The sequence below is a fragment of the Equus caballus genome, chromosome X (genome assembly GCF_041296265.1).
Source record: "Equus caballus isolate H_3958 breed thoroughbred chromosome X, TB-T2T, whole genome shotgun sequence".
NCBI lineage: Eukaryota > Metazoa > Chordata > Mammalia > Perissodactyla > Equidae > Equus > Equus caballus.
In genome coordinates, this window is record NC_091715.1 from 19296862 (window position 1) to 19313837 (window position 16976).

Genomic DNA, 16976 nt, shown 5'->3' on the forward strand with positions numbered 1-16976 from the left:
AATTCTCACAATGTCCATGTGAAGTACATGTTTCCATTTCTTGCTTGAAGATGATAAAGCTTAGATGATTTAAGTAAGTATCTTGTCTAAACAAAGTCAGGGGCAAAACCACTGTTAAAATTCAGGTAGGCTGAGCTTTTAAACCTACGCTTTTTTTCAATTTAACATAGTATCCCATTTCATTCAACATAATATACCATTGCCCCAAAGCAATTCTTTCTACCAAACAGAGTGTCTATTAGTAGTGCTGAGGTTTTGTCTGAATTCATTCTGTTAGACAATCAGAAAATTGCATAATCTCATGCTTCCCTAGTCTTATAATTTCCAAACTATCAGATTGATACCGACTTCATTTACTTACACTGAAACAGTTCTTCATATTCTGAGGACCACCACTACGTGTTAGCCTGCCTCTCTGGGAATATGAGAAGCAGTCTATGTAGACTTGTACTCAAGCCTTAATTTCTGGTGCTTACCAGTAGTGCAAGCTTGGGCAAATCACTTAATCCCACTACGCTTCAGTGTCTTTATTTGTAAAATAGAGATGATGGCATCTCATCCTAGGCTGGTGGCATTGGTGAAAGTGACAACATACAGCACAATGCCTGGCGGTAGGTGCTTAGTAGACGTTGGCTATGCCTTTATTATGGGAAGTTAGTGACACAGCACTTCCTGGATGAAATCAGCTTCCTGCTGAGAATAAAAGCTGCATAGGGAGTTCTTAACTTTGAATATTAATTATCTTAAAGTTTGTTGGCTAAAGGTCTCAGCTCTATAAACTGATCATTTTCCAAGAAACATAGCACTTTCAGTTCTTTTGTGCTTTGAGCGTGATTGGCTTTGGATCCTCTTCATTCACTGTAATGGTTAACATTTTGCCTCAGTTAACCTCAAAGGTGAGTGCAGTGTGACCTTTACTTAACTATTCCTGCTTCCTTGACAACAAGGCATCCTGTAACTCACCAACCCATGGCTAGGACTAGATCCTAAACCCCCTTCTGGAATCAGGTTGATATGGATCTGTGTGGTGGCTTGGCTGCCATCGTTAGTCACATGCTCTAGCCAGTCAAAGCTCTATTTGTGATATCAATTCCAAACACATCCGTGCCCTTCTCCCCGCTCTCTGGCCCGACACACCACATTGACAGTTACTGCCACTTTATTATCCCCTTCCTACCTATCTTTTGGCTCCTCTTCCCCCTAGCTTTAGGGATTTGAATACCCCTAACCAAATATATAAAACGAAGTGATCTAACTGTAAGAGGAATTTACCATTACCAGCAAATGTTATCTTGTACCCCTGAATTTATTTGCTATACTAAGTTTATTTGGAAACTTACTAGGTATTTTAATTTTCAGTTCTAATCAGGAGATATTTATTAAACACCTACAGTGTGCCGGGTATTGTGCTAATAGATTCTTCGGTTTTCTGAGGAATCCTGGGACCCACAGGACATAGAACTCAGTGACTGGGGGCAATGGCAGAGGGGTTGCCCAGGCGGAGGGCACAAATTGTGGGCCCACAGTGAAATTCATTTACAATTTGCTTTGGCTCTGTCTGGCATACAGAGGGGCAGGTTTCCTGCTAATGTGTTTATGGCCATAGATAGTATTTCAAAAGAGTGAACAAAGAGGATTTCTAAAGAGAGAGGATCAAGCTGCTGCTGGATGTTACTCAGTTTCCCTCAGTGCAGACGCAGATGAGCTCCGGGGAAGGATCCGGTGACCCTCACCTGCCTTAATTAAGAACTCTGTCACCATCACCTTGTACCCTCTTTTCCTATAACAACAACAAAAATCATTACATGAAGGTACCGTGGGCTTCAGACCCCATGAGGAAGATCTGCATATTGTCGCATGTTCTGTGTGAGATTTTTATATATTTTTTAAGAATAGAATGGGTCTAGTAAGGTTTTTTTTTTAAATAGAATGGCTCTAGTTATAGGAAGACTCTTTTTAGTAACTGCATATCTCCTCATGTAATTATACAATTTTGTAATTTATTACACTGTTCCTTTATTGTTGGATGTTTAGGTTCTTTACAATGTCCCTCCCAATCCTTTTATTTGGAAAAATTTCAGACCTGAGGAAAAGTTGTAAGAAAAATACAGTTAACACCCATGTCTGGCACCTAGATTCACCAACTGCTGTGCCATACTTGCTTGTTCTCTCTCTCCCCTCCATCCATTCCTATCCGTGTCTCCTTCTCTCCCCTCTCTCTGCACGTGCTTTTTTGGCTGAACCATTTGAGATTAAGTTGCAGACTTCGTAACTACCCCTAGATACTTAAGTATGTATGTCCTAAGCATCAGAGTGTTCTCCTAATAACCATGATACAGTTATGACACTTGGGGAATTTATCAATGATACAATAAAATTGAATATCCAAATTTCCCCTAATGGCTGATGGTTCCTGTGTTAGACAGCTCAGGTCTAGAACATACTCGGAAGGCGCTGTGGCCAAGGGGGCTGCTGAACTAGGCGCAGCGGAGCCCATGAGGGGCTCCCCCCTCAGTAAGGTGGTACCACGGATAGAGGGCAGGAGTCACAGGTAGCGCTGGCTGGGTGAGAATTAGAGAAAGAACTGGAAGTCTGCAAACAGTAGGGTCACCCTCCACCCTGACCTTCAGAACGTTAGTGGGCAGACAGTTACCCCCAGGCCAAAGTAAAGGGCAAAAAGGGAGTTCTTCTCCAAAGATGCTGAATGACTGTTTAAGGAGAATTAGGGAAGCTGGTGTGGTGATAGGACTCCACCAAAAAGCCCTATGTAATCAGGTATTTGGGGTCCTCACTTAGTTGGTCTTTAGGCTGCTTTACTTTCAGTCATTGCTGGACAAGGATCACCAGACATCTGAGGGAAGCCCACAGTGAGAAAGAGAGCAACCAAGGTAAATAAATGGCCAAAAAAGTGACCACAGAGGAAACAGATTGAGGCAGTGGAAGAGTACTTTAAAATATAATTTGAGAAATAAATCATCTTCTGTACCTACTCACGAATATATGAATGCAGATTGTGTTTTCCAAAGATGGCCATGATGATGCTTTTCTGCAGTGTGCCCTTGCCAGCCCTCCATCAAGCAGGGGTGTCTGGTCCCCTCCCCTGGAGTCTGGAAAGGCTCTGGCTGCTTAGACCAATTTAGTATGGCAGAAGAGGCCTAGCTGTGTGACTTCCGAGGCTGGGTCCTAAAGGGCATGCAGCTTCCACATTGTTTACTGAACACATGTAAGAGTCCAACTAGCCGAAGGCCACCACCCTGTGAGGAAGCCCAGGGAGGGGCACTTGGCGGCCAGTTACTTAGCAGTCAGCAAGCAGTGGGCCCAAGGGTCAGACTTATGAATGGGAAGCCTTCAGATACTTCCAGCCCCCCACGGTCTAGTCACTCCCCCAGCCTTTGAGTTTTCCCAGCTGAGGTCCCACAAGCCGTCCCTCCTGTGTCCGGTCTGAATTCCTGACCCACAGCACCTGTGAGTGTAATATAATAGACATTGGGCTGAAAGAAGTAGTGTAAAATCTGGATGTCATTGGGGATTGAATTTGGTAGGGAATTAGGTGTGTGTGAAATCCGCAGTCTCTGGCTCTGTGGCTCTTTGGCTCTGAAGTTTCTGACTCACTGTTAGTAATAATAACCAAAACATGGTCTGGCCTAGAGCAGAGGCAGCCTCCAGCTCGGTAGACCCCAAATCCACTACTTATTTTGATCTCTTTTAAAATTCAGGAATAAGTTTTCCCAAACAAAGGAAAACTGTTAAACTTCTCAGGCAGTGAAATAATTGTACTTCTGGACATGGAGTAAAACAAACATTTTAGAAGTATAAATGAAGCTAGGAAAAAATAAGGGATTGTTTTGAAGGATATTCACAATCATTTGGTAGCCCTCCATTTACGCTTCAGGTTATTTTTGAAGGACTATTCAATTAATCATTGTTTAACCTGGCAAGTCCAAGAATTAATTGTGTATGTTTCTAAAATTCAGTATTTTCAAAAGATTGAAATCTTATAAATGTAACTGGAGAAAAATCAAAGAGCTGCCCCTAAAATATTATTTTCTCAGTTATATTTTACCCACTTTAACATGCTTAATGGTAAAAATACATTGCAAACTCAAGCATTTAATTGACAGTATTTAGAAAAAGCAGCATTATTAGAATGAGCTGATCATTCTGTTGGTTTTTGGTGTCTTGCTAGTAATTTTTCCATATGTTGCTCTCCTTTTCCACTCCCTGATTCCATTACTACTGCTCCAGACAATTCCCTACCAAGTGCTAAAGCTGAAAGATGTGTGCAAAGATAGCCTGCAAGTAATCCGGACAGGAGACCCTACATTTTAGAGGGGCGTGTCCTTAGCCCTCTGCTTTAATTATAAGATATATTATCAAGTCAATTGATTCACCGAAGAAATAATTATTTTTTCTGCTTCCCATAAATTAGTTGAAAAGAGGATTAAAGATTCACCAGAAATACAGGCCACTACAGAAACCAAGTGTAAAGAAGAGTGGGTCTGAATTTCTTGCTCTCAAAAGGCTAGTCCAATGCTCCTTTCCTATCGGTGACCTATCACTGAGAGAGCTCCCTGCACTAATCGAAAGTCGTTTGTGTTTCTGTGTCTATCCATCCTATATTTTGGTGAATGGAATGCTATTTGGAACCTTCTGCGCAAAGCAAATCAGACCTTTTGCAAATGTAGTGATTGTCTCCAACTTCTGAATGAAAGGGCGAAGTATGAAAAACAAACAGAAAACAGAAGAGAATGACAGGGCCATCAAATGAGGAAGAAAAACTGAAGAAATACACACGAGTGCATTTCAGCTAATGACTTATTTGCGTTCAGTCAGAATTTCCCATGCCCCTCACCCACTCCTTGTCATCTTCTAAACTGATACTAGGGAAAAATTTAATTAATAAATTTGATATGATGTATATAGACAATGCAGAATAAAAATAGAAAATCAACATTAAGGAATGTAGAGAAGCCACGTGAGTAGGGGAAAAAATGAAACCAAATAACTGGGAAGAAGAACTGGAAAATACTCGATATGCCAGAAGACTTCTAAGAACAGAACTCTTTTGAGAGGACATTCAATTAAACCAAAAGTTTCTTTCTGGTAAGTTTACTAAAAAAAACGATTGTTGAAATTCTTTGATTGAAACTGAGTATCCAGCATTAACACGTAGAATAAAATACTTTCAACTTATATGAGGAAAACTGCAGAAAGGTTAAAAAAATCAGGCATCTCGTATTTATTTTTAGGTTCGCTAATTAACTAAAGAAGACTTACCCCCTGTTTAAGCTGCTGTATAATTAAGGTATCTGAGTACAAAGAATTTATCCCTAAAGCTAAATTAGAATGTAGGAGGCAAAATCTGAGACTTTTCAGGTACTCTTTTTTAAAAATACAAACTTCTGAAAGGATTGTCTGTTCTTCTAATAAATCATTGAGAAGCTGTCGTAGGCGATGCACTCTCATCGGTGCCATGGGGGCTGTAGAGATAAAATAAAGTTTCTTTCTACACCAGTTTATAAAAGGCTGGTAATCTGAGAAGGCTAGAATAAATGCTTCCTGAAATTTGGTTATCTTAGACCATGCCTAGTGCCTAAGTTTTCTGGTTAGGGAAGAGTTGGCCAATGTAAGCAGCAAGGCCCTTTATTTTAAAATAAATAAAAGTGGATGGTAGGGACACGGAACCTACTTTAATCTTCTTTAATCCTTTTTTAATTATGTAGAATCATCAAACGAGCACAGGCGACCACACTGAGCCAGAGTGCAGTCACGCTCTCGGGGCTTAGCAAGTATCAGACTGTTTCGTCTGCACCCCATGGTCTCAGGCTGTTCCGCTTGGTCATCATGAGCATCGTTAGTGACTGCTGTTTAATGAGCCCCTTTTCTCAATTTTAAGAACTTCTTAATGTTAAGCACTTTTTGACCCTCACCACAGTCTCTACGAAATAGGTACTGTTTTATAGACACTGAGGCTTAGAAGTGTAATGACTCTTGCCCACGTTCGTGAAGCTTTTGGCTACTCGAGTCAGGATTCAGACCCAAGTCTAACTCTGGCACCTGATTGTGGCATTACTGTTCTGCAGGACTTTAGTCTTTTATCTGAATTCTGAAGTCCAAAAAGCTCTAAAAATTGAAGTTCCTTTTTTATACTTTTGGTGCCAGAATTCATTCCGTGACAAAACCTGACCTGAGGCCATGGTCCTTATCCTGCTCGGTGTAAACGTTCACAGATTTCATTGCAGCTATATTGTGTCTGTATAATAGACCATATTATGCAATAGATGTACGTACTCCTTTTTACCTTGCTAAAATCTGAAAACCTTTGAATTTTGAAACCATCTAGCCCCGTGGGTCTTGAGAACAGATGTGAACCCGCCCGCCCCTTGCCTCCTGCGCCTGCCAGCCCAATCTCCCTTCTCCCGGCCCTCCCTCTTCACCCTGCCCCCCATTTCTAATTTGCTGCTCCTACTGTGCTGTGGACATGGAAGTTTAAGCATGTAAACTTTCACTACCCAGAAAACTCAGATGATTTTTTAAAATCTCGAGTTCATACCGATACTCCCCGTTCCAGCTCAGTACCCCAGGGTTCTTCCTCCGTTCCCTGACTCCCTTCTCCTTCAGGGAGAACGTCAACATTTCCTTTGTGCTGTAAAAAAATCCTTTCTATTTAACCAGGATGCAAAGTATTTCTCCTGGTATGTGAAACTGTAGATGTACGTTTAAACTTGGATAATAAATCCTTCATTTTATAATGAGATTCACTATGATTTGTTTTAAATATCAGCATTTTTAGTGCACTTAAAATGATTCGTTTTAAAAATTACATTTATACAGAACATTTTAGGAATGATATATGTAATCTGAAACAAAACAACCAGAGTCATTTTAAATGTTAATTGTCTAAGACCAAATAATTGTGCGCAGAATAGATGTCGGAAGGTCTTTGCTGGGATGTTACACCCCTTACTTGTAGTGAGTATTTCCCTTTGGGGAAAAGTGAAAGAATTATCAGTTAGTGAAAGATTTAATGAAGGCCTTCGGTATGCTCACTCAGAATGAGGGAAGTAAGGAATGGATTGTTTAAGACTAATCTTTTATTCTGGCTATTTTGAAAAATGGAGAAGGGGGGTCAGTGGTGGGGGAGAAAGGTTCTGCCAATGATTTTCAAAAGTGGATTATTTCCAGTCTTATTAGGTGGAGCGAGGAAAGGAATAAACCAGAACTTGGCTGGAAGTGTTAGAAAATCAGATTTACTTCTGAAACTCGTAATTTGCTGCCTTTATCACATTTGGAAGAATGAGGAGAGTTTGGAGGGGAAAATTGTTAGATGAGCTCTGCTTCTCTCTCTGGGCCTGGGCCCAAGCTTGCCCTCTCCCAACAGCCTCCAGGGACTGTGGAGCCACGGGAAGGCCTATTGAGTGTGAGGGAGTTGGGATGGACCCATAAGTATCACAGAGGACAGAAGGGGGACTAATGTTTATTGAACACTTGCTCTGTGTCAGGCTCCAGTACACATTATCATATTTAATCTCCACAAAACCTGGTTTCATCCCCATTTTACAGATTAAGGCAGCTGGGACTCAGAGAGGTTAAGAAGCTTACCAGAGGTTTCCCACACCCAAAATGGAGGAGTTGGGACCGAAGCACATTTCTGTCCCAAAGCTCATGTCCTTTCTATCATGTCCTCCATCCCCCAGCCGTCATTGAGTTTACAGCAGGGCTGGGGATTGGGGGCAAGACCAGTCATGGAACTACTCTGGTCACATGGCAGCCAGGGAAGTGGCTGGGGGTTCCTCTTTCAGGTGTCCAGGTGCCTTTTCTCTCACTGTGTCCTAGTTATGTAAATTTTATGCACAACCAGCTCAGGGCAATCGACAGAAGACTCCCTGACAACACTGGGTCTTTTCTTCTTGGACGTGCCATAGTAGATCACTCCACTTTTGAGCACCCCCAGGAGCTGGTTTCTCTGGCGCCTCCCGAGTCCCGTGTCTGGGTCAGAGCTGGGGTCTGTGGCTGCTTCCCAGCGTGACAGAGCTCTGGTCCCTGAAGAAACACATTTGAAGAAAATCTTAGGAAACAGTTGGCACACAATCGGTGAATATTTGTGGAATGAGTGGATCTGTTGCCTTCTGGAAACCCCTATGAACAGGAGTGGATTTACATGCTCTCCTACTTTTGTCCTTGGCAGTTTTACAATGGTGTTTATTTGAAAACAAATTCAGATGAGATCCCAGGTCACTTTTATATTGCTTCTGGTAGCACTAGGAACGTATTTGTGTTAAGGAAAAAAAAAACTGCTTTCAAGGTTGCCTTTTGTAATAAATGTTCTTTTTCTATTCTAATTAAATTATTTTCTTAAACTTGCTATTTCAAAGGATAAAAATTTAGAGACTGTAGGATTATTTAATTTTCTCTTCCTAACCCGTAACTGTGCTACCACGAGAGCACTTTATTATTCCATCTGTTAGACTGTAAAATCAGGGAACGTTTTTCATCTCTTAATAGGGAGAGATAATGCGTGCGAGAAAACTTCGTATATGTTTCTACGAAAGGAGCTTCCTGTACGACTGGCTAACACAATGAGAGAAGTTAATCTTCTGCCGGATAATTTGCTTAACCGCCCTTCAGTAGGATTGGTTCAGAGTTGGTAAGTAAATAATGTGGCTTCAGGTGGGGTTTCCCATAATGCTCTGAACTTCTGGCACTGGGACCATTCTCCCTAAAAGTACACATCCTGCCTGTGTGGGAATGAGTAATTCGGGAAGCCGGGCTTTCCAGACAATTAAGTTTGTTTGGTTTTTTTTAACTGGCAATTTGAATTGTCATACTGAAAATACTTCTAAACTCTACTAGACACTTTCTTGACTTTTCAGAGGTTTTTTTCTGGTTATAAATGTGATTGCTTATCAAAAAAATTGGAAAGTGCAGAACAATATACAGGAATAGCAATGCAGTGACCGGCACGAGCAGGTCTGCAGTCCTTTGGTTAGGGGGATGTTGTCGCTTTGATCAAGTCCCAGCCATGTTCCTTTCGTTTTCCTTGGAAAGAAGTTCCTTGGAGGCAGTACTTCTGTTAGAACAAATTAAGTCATTTAAAGGGGAACCTCAGATTGGAAGAATATCAGTGCCTGCTGCGCTTCAGTTGCCCTGGGAAAGTATGAAAACTCTTAACGGTCTAACTTAAAGCTCAATCGGGTATGGCTCTCTTGCTTAAAGCGTGTGTTATTTAATTGAGGAAGTTGTATTTGTGACTACTCACTAGGTAAGCAGGGTGAGGTTGGTGAGTGGCGTAGGATGTAAGAGCAGGCAGTGTATTTTTATAAAGGGATTTGCATAGATTGGAGAAACACTTGCATGTCTCCTCTGTATTATAAAAGCAAGGTAGACGTCACTGTGGAGAAAGCTGGAGGAGTTTGGGAGGCCAGACGCAAAAAGTGCTCTCAAGCCAGTACAGAGGAAGTGCTGTGGGAGCGAGGAGGGGGAGTGCCGGCTGTGGCTTTGCACTGCCCCTTGGTGGGAGGGTGGGATTGGCAGGGGCAGGGAGAAGCTTTTAGGGGAAGGGAATGAAGTGGACACATATAAGGAGAATGGAACTATAAATTAGTTTGCATTTAAAGGGTTAATGGAGGCCAGGCTACTGAAACAGAATGGACATTCAACAGTCATTTGTCAATTACATTAATTCTCATAAATTCTTAGGGCTGAGAATGGGTTGTCTGAGAAACACTGTGTTGGGTGGTCTTAGAGATACAGTGTCCAGTCCCTGGCCCAGACAGGCAGCAGCTGCTCGCTGTGGCAGGTGCAGGGACCCTAGAACCCAGGAGAGGTCAGAGAGATGAGGACGGTGGCTTTGATCTCAGTCACTTGCGTTCTACCCTAAATTCGTAGCTTGTTTCCGAAGGAGCAGAAAGTACTTGTTTGCATGAGACCTCTTTATTGCTTCAAGACCATCATTAGAAACTTTTCAGCAGAAAATACATTAACTCTTAGAGGTCACCTTGGTGGGGATTCTAGGTAGACTAGATGACTTTCAAGTCCCTGGTCCTGGTGGCAGTGACAGACACCTGCTATTGCTTATATAAAAGTTACTTCAGGGGCTTCCGAGTGAATTGCTGACAAGTATAGATTCAAACAAATTACTGGGTCAACTTTTTCTCTCCTCACCATTCCTCTTCCTTAGCTGTTCCAAACACATGCATGTCATTTCTTCCTTTCTTTTTTAAACATTCAATTTTGAAATAATTTCCTGCTTAACAGAAGGATTCCAAGGCTAGTAGCAAGAATTCCCATATACCTTCACCCGGCTTCATTAGTTGTTAACATTTGGCAACATTTGTTCTATCATTCTCATTCATATTCTCTCTCTCTTTTTCCATAAATATATGTGTGTGTGTGTGTGTATATATCTGTCTATACGTATGGACCATACATGTATATACGGCACACACACATATATGATACATACACGTTATTTTTTTTCTGAACCCTTTAGATTAACGGTAGACATCAGTCCCCTTTACCCCTAAATACTTTAGTATGCATCTCCTTAAAACAGCTCTTAGAAAACCACAGTATGATTATCAAACTTGGGAATTTAACATTGATCCAGTAATATTTTCTAATATGTAGAACTTGTTCTCATTTCGTTAATTGTCCTAATAATGCTGTCTTTTTTTAAGCAATCCTGCCTCCCTCGATTTAGGAATCCAGTTCAGGATCATGCACTGTGCTTCGTTGTCATTTCCTTTTCCTCTTAAAAGGGGTATTTCTTCCGTACAACGGGCCGTGAATGCCGGCTCAGTCAGCGTGTGTTCTCCTTGCTCTCTTGACTTTGAGGCTGGGAAGCTCAGCATGATCTTTGACTCCTCTCCATTTATGATTTTGTTCTTTAAGTGAACTCTCCCCTTCCGAAAGGATGGGATGCCTCCCTAAGGTTCTGCTGGTGTGTGACAGGACAAAGGGCATCACTCCCGATGGCTGACTTTGGCCTCTCAGGGAGGTTTGACCCGATGATTTCAACAAGATCTAATCCATAGCCTTGTATGCCCAGAGGCTTTTAAAGAAATATCCACAGGGGTGAACCTACTTTAGTATCATGCGTTGTCACAAAGTTCAAGTGAGGCTGATTAATAAAACATCATTCCTGTTTATGTATTTATATGCTTAACAGGCATTTCTAGTTACTGGAGTGCCCTCATCCTCTATCCAGAGCTGGATAGTAGGACTAGTGCTGATTAATTGTTAGAAGTCATTAGAATAAGGGTAATTCTTTCAGGGCATCTTAAGACCCAAAGCGGAGATCACACGCCTCTGAGTGACTGGAGTTTCTGAATCCTCACTAGATCTGGACGTAGCTGCCACAGTAATGTGCCTCTCTGAAGCCCATTTTTCTCTGTTCTCCAGATCTTTCTATGGGACACATTTCTTGTACTGACCCTGACTGAGATGTGTAGCTATTCTTAATGCAGAAACTGTTTCTGAGAGCCTAAGAGGCATTCCTTCTCCTCCATTACATGTTGATGAAATTAGTCTAACTCTGAGAAGGAACCTTTGTTTCTAAGTTCTTAGCATGCACTTCAGTGCCACCCATGTGCTGCTTACAATTTATATGCACTTTTTTTGGGTAATCAAACTATAGACAGTGTATCAGTTAGGATATGTTTGTTTGTAAATAGCAGGAAATCCAACTCAACCTGGCTTAAAACAATAAATTGGCTCATGTACCTATAAGATCCAGCCATAGGATGAGCTTTTGGTGTTGGTTTGATTCAGAGATTCATGCAATTATCAGGGTCCTGCTTTCCGTGGTGTCAGCTTCATTTTCAGGCTGGATTTCCTCCTGGTGACAGAATAGCTGCAGCATTTCCAGGCTTCACATCCACATAGCTCACTGTACAGAAGCAGAGCAGGTTGATTTCTCTCTCAAAGACCTTCACAAAGTCTTCTCTCTTATTTTACGGGCCTGAATTGAGGCAGTATGCTCATTCCTGAGCCAATCTCTGTCTTCAGGGGAATGCGACACAGTGACAGGCTTAGACCTGGACTATCGGACTAATTAGGAATTAGTGACAAGAGAAATAGGATTACCCAGAGAAACATCGGGCCACCCAGGAGATTGCGTGGCGTCAGCTTTCCCTGAAGCACTTGGGCTACATGAGGGGAAGGAAATAGGATGGATACTTGAGTGAAAGTTTGGGGTACTCTTAGGAAGAGGGAAAGGAGGAATGGATGTCAGGTAGGTAACTAACACAATAACTCTTCTTTTTCAGGTACATGCAGAGCTTTCTTGAGCTTTTAGAATATGAAAACAAAAGCCCTGAGGATCCACAGGTCTTGGATAAGTAAGTATGGCGCCAAATTTACCTGAAAGTGAAAATATCTAGGCAAAAAGTGTTTTGGTAAATGGAACTCAGGTCATTAAGAACCAAGAAAGCGTTAGGTTTCTTAATGGGTAATGACTCAACATTGCATTTTTTAAAGATTTGAGCTAAGAATTTAACATAGTACAAGAGGAATAGTGACACTTCAAATTATGCTTCATGATCCGTTTCCTAATACCTTTTACTCGTAGTGAACTGGTGCGGGGCACTCACTGTGAATATTGCAGTAGATGTTCCACCTAGTGGCAGTTTTAAGAATGCAGTGGTCTCTGCATATGCGTGAGTTTATCTACTCAATCCTTTACAATTTTTTTTAAAAATTTTCAATGTGATATTACATTACAGGAAAACTGTAAGGCTTTTATTTTGGAGCCGCATAAAAGATACGTAACATACTGAATTCTATTGCTATTATGCACAAAAACTGCTAAATTCTCATGCTGATGGAAAATGTTTGTTTTTCGTTTTCTTTTAACTAGAAAACACTAACCCTAGCTCTTAGTGTGGTTTGTTCCCCCAAGAGAAATTAAGTAGCCCCTTCACATTACTTTCCTCCTGTTGCATGTACACATGGGCGATGCCGATGGCAGACCTGTTGTGCTAAGGAATTTCTTTCTAAGTAGAAACCTGGTCCACACAACTGTGAGACTGAACACCTCACATCTAGGTGTTCCATAAAAAGAACTAGAGAAACACCCCATGATACAAGACGTTAGCTCAGGGCATTTAACCCAGCCCTCTCAATTCATAGATAAGGTTTCTGAGGTCACGGATGTGAAGTGTCTTGCCTAAGATTGTGACATCAGTTAGTAGCAGAGCTGGATCTGTAAATCAGGTTTTCTTTTCCTTAGCACATTGTTCTTTACAATGTGCTGGACTGCCAGAACTGCTGATTTGAGCCATGAGTCACTAGCTCAAGTTTAGTTGTAAATGAAAATACAAAGGGAAAAAACTCTTGACCCGTTTTATACTTTGCTAGGCGTTTGTTGCATGGAGCTGTGAACTGTGGAAAGGAGGCTTTGGGTTAGAGCCCCAAAGGCAGTGTTTTCCTTGCTGTCACCCCTTGCTGTCAGTTAAGGTATTGAAACTAAATGAATCGAAGTCAGAAGCTTTGTTTTCTCAGGTCATTAGCTACTAATAGTTTGGCTGATATCCTAAAAATTAAGACTGAAGGACTGACCTCTCTGGCTCCAAATCTTAGGCTGTAGATTTGGGGTGGTATCCAATATCAGATTTTTGCTGTGTGTTTCCCAGAGGCCAGTCTCAGTTTCTGGAACAGGTTATCAGTCAGATGCGATTTATGGACGTGAGCCTGCTTTGTCAGCTGCCGAGTGCTGGATCCAGTGTGTGCGAGGTCATAATGGTAATAGCTCTCACTCTGTTAATTTCGGTAACCTGCCTAGGTTCATGCAGCTTGTTAAAAGAGTTGGGAGTTGAGAAGCCTGGCGCTCATGGTGAAGGAAGGAGTGGGAAGTGAGGGAGTTGTTTTATCAGAGTAACAGCCTTTTCTGTTCCGTGAGCGGTTGTACAGGAGTCACAGGCAGGGAAGTCATCTTAGCAAAGTAAAAGTCGCTTAGAGGACAAGCCTGTTTATCGTAATGATAAAGTTTAGAAGAGCCCCAGAAGACTGGTGAAGTGTTCTGAGAATTGAACCATTGGGGCAAGTCCCCTCCCTTGAGATAAATTGAGGCACTTCTCCACGATGATGAAATGTTTCATTTTAGTAATATTTGTAAACATGTTGGAAAGAGCATTACGTAAATGACAAATTGTCCATTATGAAATTTCTTGTGAATAATTATGACCTAATTTCAGAGTTGATTTATTCATCTTTACTGTCTTTGTACATTTGTGTTTGTTACAGAAATATTTCATCATTTAGAATAAGACTATTCAGATAAGTAAAAAGAAAGTCGAAATTTCCACTGCCAGGGGACAATCATTGTTAACATTTTTCTTCCATCCATACTTTTTCCTAGGCATGCATATTTCTATATGTGCAAAATATTTTTTCAAAAATAACAATGTAGACAGATCTGCACCATTGTTAAGAGCTTCATAATGCTCCATCTAAAGATAAGTCATGTGATTTGACCTCTGATCATAGGCTTTTAGAATAGTTTGTAGCTTTCTGGCTAGTATAAGCAGCGCTCTAAAGAACAGCTCTAAATGTAGCTGTTGGCCTTGTCCTGGAAGTTTCCTAGGATCAGTTCCTGGGAGTGGAATGACTTTCTTTGGCTTTTGATATATGTTGCTAAATTGTCCCTACAAATGTGTCAGTGAGGCTCCCGTACTCCAGCTGGCGCTGGTTATTCTTTGCCAGTCTGATATGTGGAAACTAGCATTACGTTGTTTTAATTTGCTTTTCTTTTATTATCTTGAAAGTGAAGTTACTGGCACTTGTGTTTCCTCTGTGGTACATTTTCCACTGATGCCAGCTCTCTCGCCTGGTTTTCTGTTAGGCTACTCATCTTTTCTTTTGTCTGGTGCAAATATATTTTTCCCGGTTTTCACTTTGTTTTTTTGGCTTTATAATGTATGTCCTTATAGAATTGCTGAAATTCCACATAGTTGTATCATTGAATTCTTCATGGTTTCTGCCTTCGATATTAAGTCTGGAACAGCCTTCCTTACCCTGAGGTTATATACTTATTCACTTGATTTTCTCTTATCTTTTGTGTGATTTCATTCTTTTACATTTAAATCTTTTAACCCATTTTTTTTGGCTGAAGGCTTGAAATTGAGAGGTGACTTAAATAGTTAGCCAGCTGTCCCAACTAATTTGCTTGTTTCTCTGCTGACCTGCAGTGTCACTTTATCAATATGCTAAATTTTCATACACACATACTCACCCTTGGGCCTGGCTCCGAGCTTTTTATTTGGTTCCATTGACTTGTCTTTCTATTCTTCGTTGCCATTTTTAATGTATTTTCCCCTTTGCATCTTTACAGTAATATACTAGAAATTGCCTTAGTTCTGTCTACACTTTATCATTATATTTTACTGCTGTGAGAAATTTATTTCAAAATCTTAGTCTTAAAATATTTGAAGTTGAAGAATTATTTATTCATGGAAGCTATTGCTTTGAGCCTCTAATAAATCCTTGAAGGTTTTTTTGGGTTGTCCTTATGTTGTCAGAAGAAGTATTAATATGTTCTGCAATTATTCAGCAAACATTTATAAAACTTATATGTAATCACTTATCCAAAGTCAGTCAATTTCTAAAAAGGTATTTGAGCATTTTTTTCTTTACTAGAACCTTTTACTTTTTGTGTCTCTGAAAGAATTTCTGTAGAAAGTTCCAAGCAAAAACTTCGCTAATACTTTGGCTTCTTGTGAGTACTTCCTTGTAGTCTGTAGTGATAATGATGTCTCTACCTATAAAAATACCGGCAGAGAAATAGTCCGGACATGGAGCTGGGAAGTTTATGTCTTAGCCCATGAGATGTAAAGACTGACCACTTTTTGTTTCTCTCCCACACAGCTTTCTGCAAGTTCTGATTAAAGTCAGAAATAGACACAATGATGTGGTTCCTACAATGGCTCAAGGAGTGATTGAATACAAGGAGAAGTTTGGGTTTGATCCGTTCATTAGCAGTAACATCCAGTATTTTCTAGATCGATTTTATACCAACCGCATCTCTTTCCGCATGCTTATTAACCAGCACAGTAAGTTGGGGTTTTGGTCCAGTTTTGAAATGGTAACTGGAGTGATTTCTCCTACATGTTTTCCTGTTGCTTCACTTTTAATTTACTGATCTGCATTTTTGTCTTTAGAAATGTCATTTCCAGTTCTGTTTTTCCTTCGTAGAGCTTATCTATTAAAAAGCTATTCATTAGTATTCTTTGTTGAAAGAAATCCTTGAAAGACCTTGATGATGCTCCTGTTAGAGACAGGACCACTGCCTGCTTTTGAAGCCTCTACCGTTACATTCCTGGTGGAGGCGGGGACCGACCGGCTTTAAGGGCAGCCGGGCGTTCATCTCTGAATACTTTCACGTGGCTCTGAGAGCATGTTCTAGTCTTTATCCAGGATGTTACATGTCTTCCTTTTTGGTTTTAAAAACATTGATACTGGGAATATTGAGTTGGCATGTTGACAATAAGAGCAATCGATCTTTTATTTCACAGTGATCAGTAAAGTTAAGTGAATGTCAAACCATAATCTCGTATTGAGAGTTTTAGTTTACTCTCCAGGCTGATACGCAGATAAGAGAAAAACACCTCAAATTCTCTTCACAAAAAACTTTTTGGCTCATTTGCAGCGTTATGTCTTTGCCTGATTTCATAATTCTTATGAAGAAGCATCCACATGTCTAGAATCTAAATCATCCTCTTTGCTGAATCAGAAAATGAACAGAGCATTTTATTGTATAAATTTAATTTGTTTGGATAAACGAATGTTATACAGCTATTAAATGTGGGTTGGTCCTAAATGTATATCTTTTAAAAATAGAAATGTATGACAATTTACAGGAAATTTTAAAGGGAAAAAAACCTAGATACTATTCAACTAAACTACTTAGATAACTACAATTTCTTTCTGACTTAAACATGTGTGTTTCCATATATATGTACATGTTTTTAGATGAGCGG

The 16976-nt window shown here is 40.5% G+C and overlaps 1 protein-coding gene across 2 annotated transcripts in view; it reads left to right on the forward strand.

Annotated features, from left to right (window-relative positions):
• Window positions 1-16976, forward strand: part of PDK3 (pyruvate dehydrogenase kinase 3) — a 71329-nt gene that overhangs the window by 13428 nt on the left and 40925 nt on the right. For both annotated transcript variants that reach the window (XM_005614046.4, XM_005614045.4), the window contains exons 2-4: window positions 8506-8647; window positions 12270-12341; window positions 15865-16049. In XM_005614046.4, the coding sequence (XP_005614103.2) occupies window positions 8506-8647; window positions 12270-12341; window positions 15865-16049 (399 nt within the window). The remainder of the gene's footprint in view (window positions 1-8505; window positions 8648-12269; window positions 12342-15864; window positions 16050-16976) is intronic.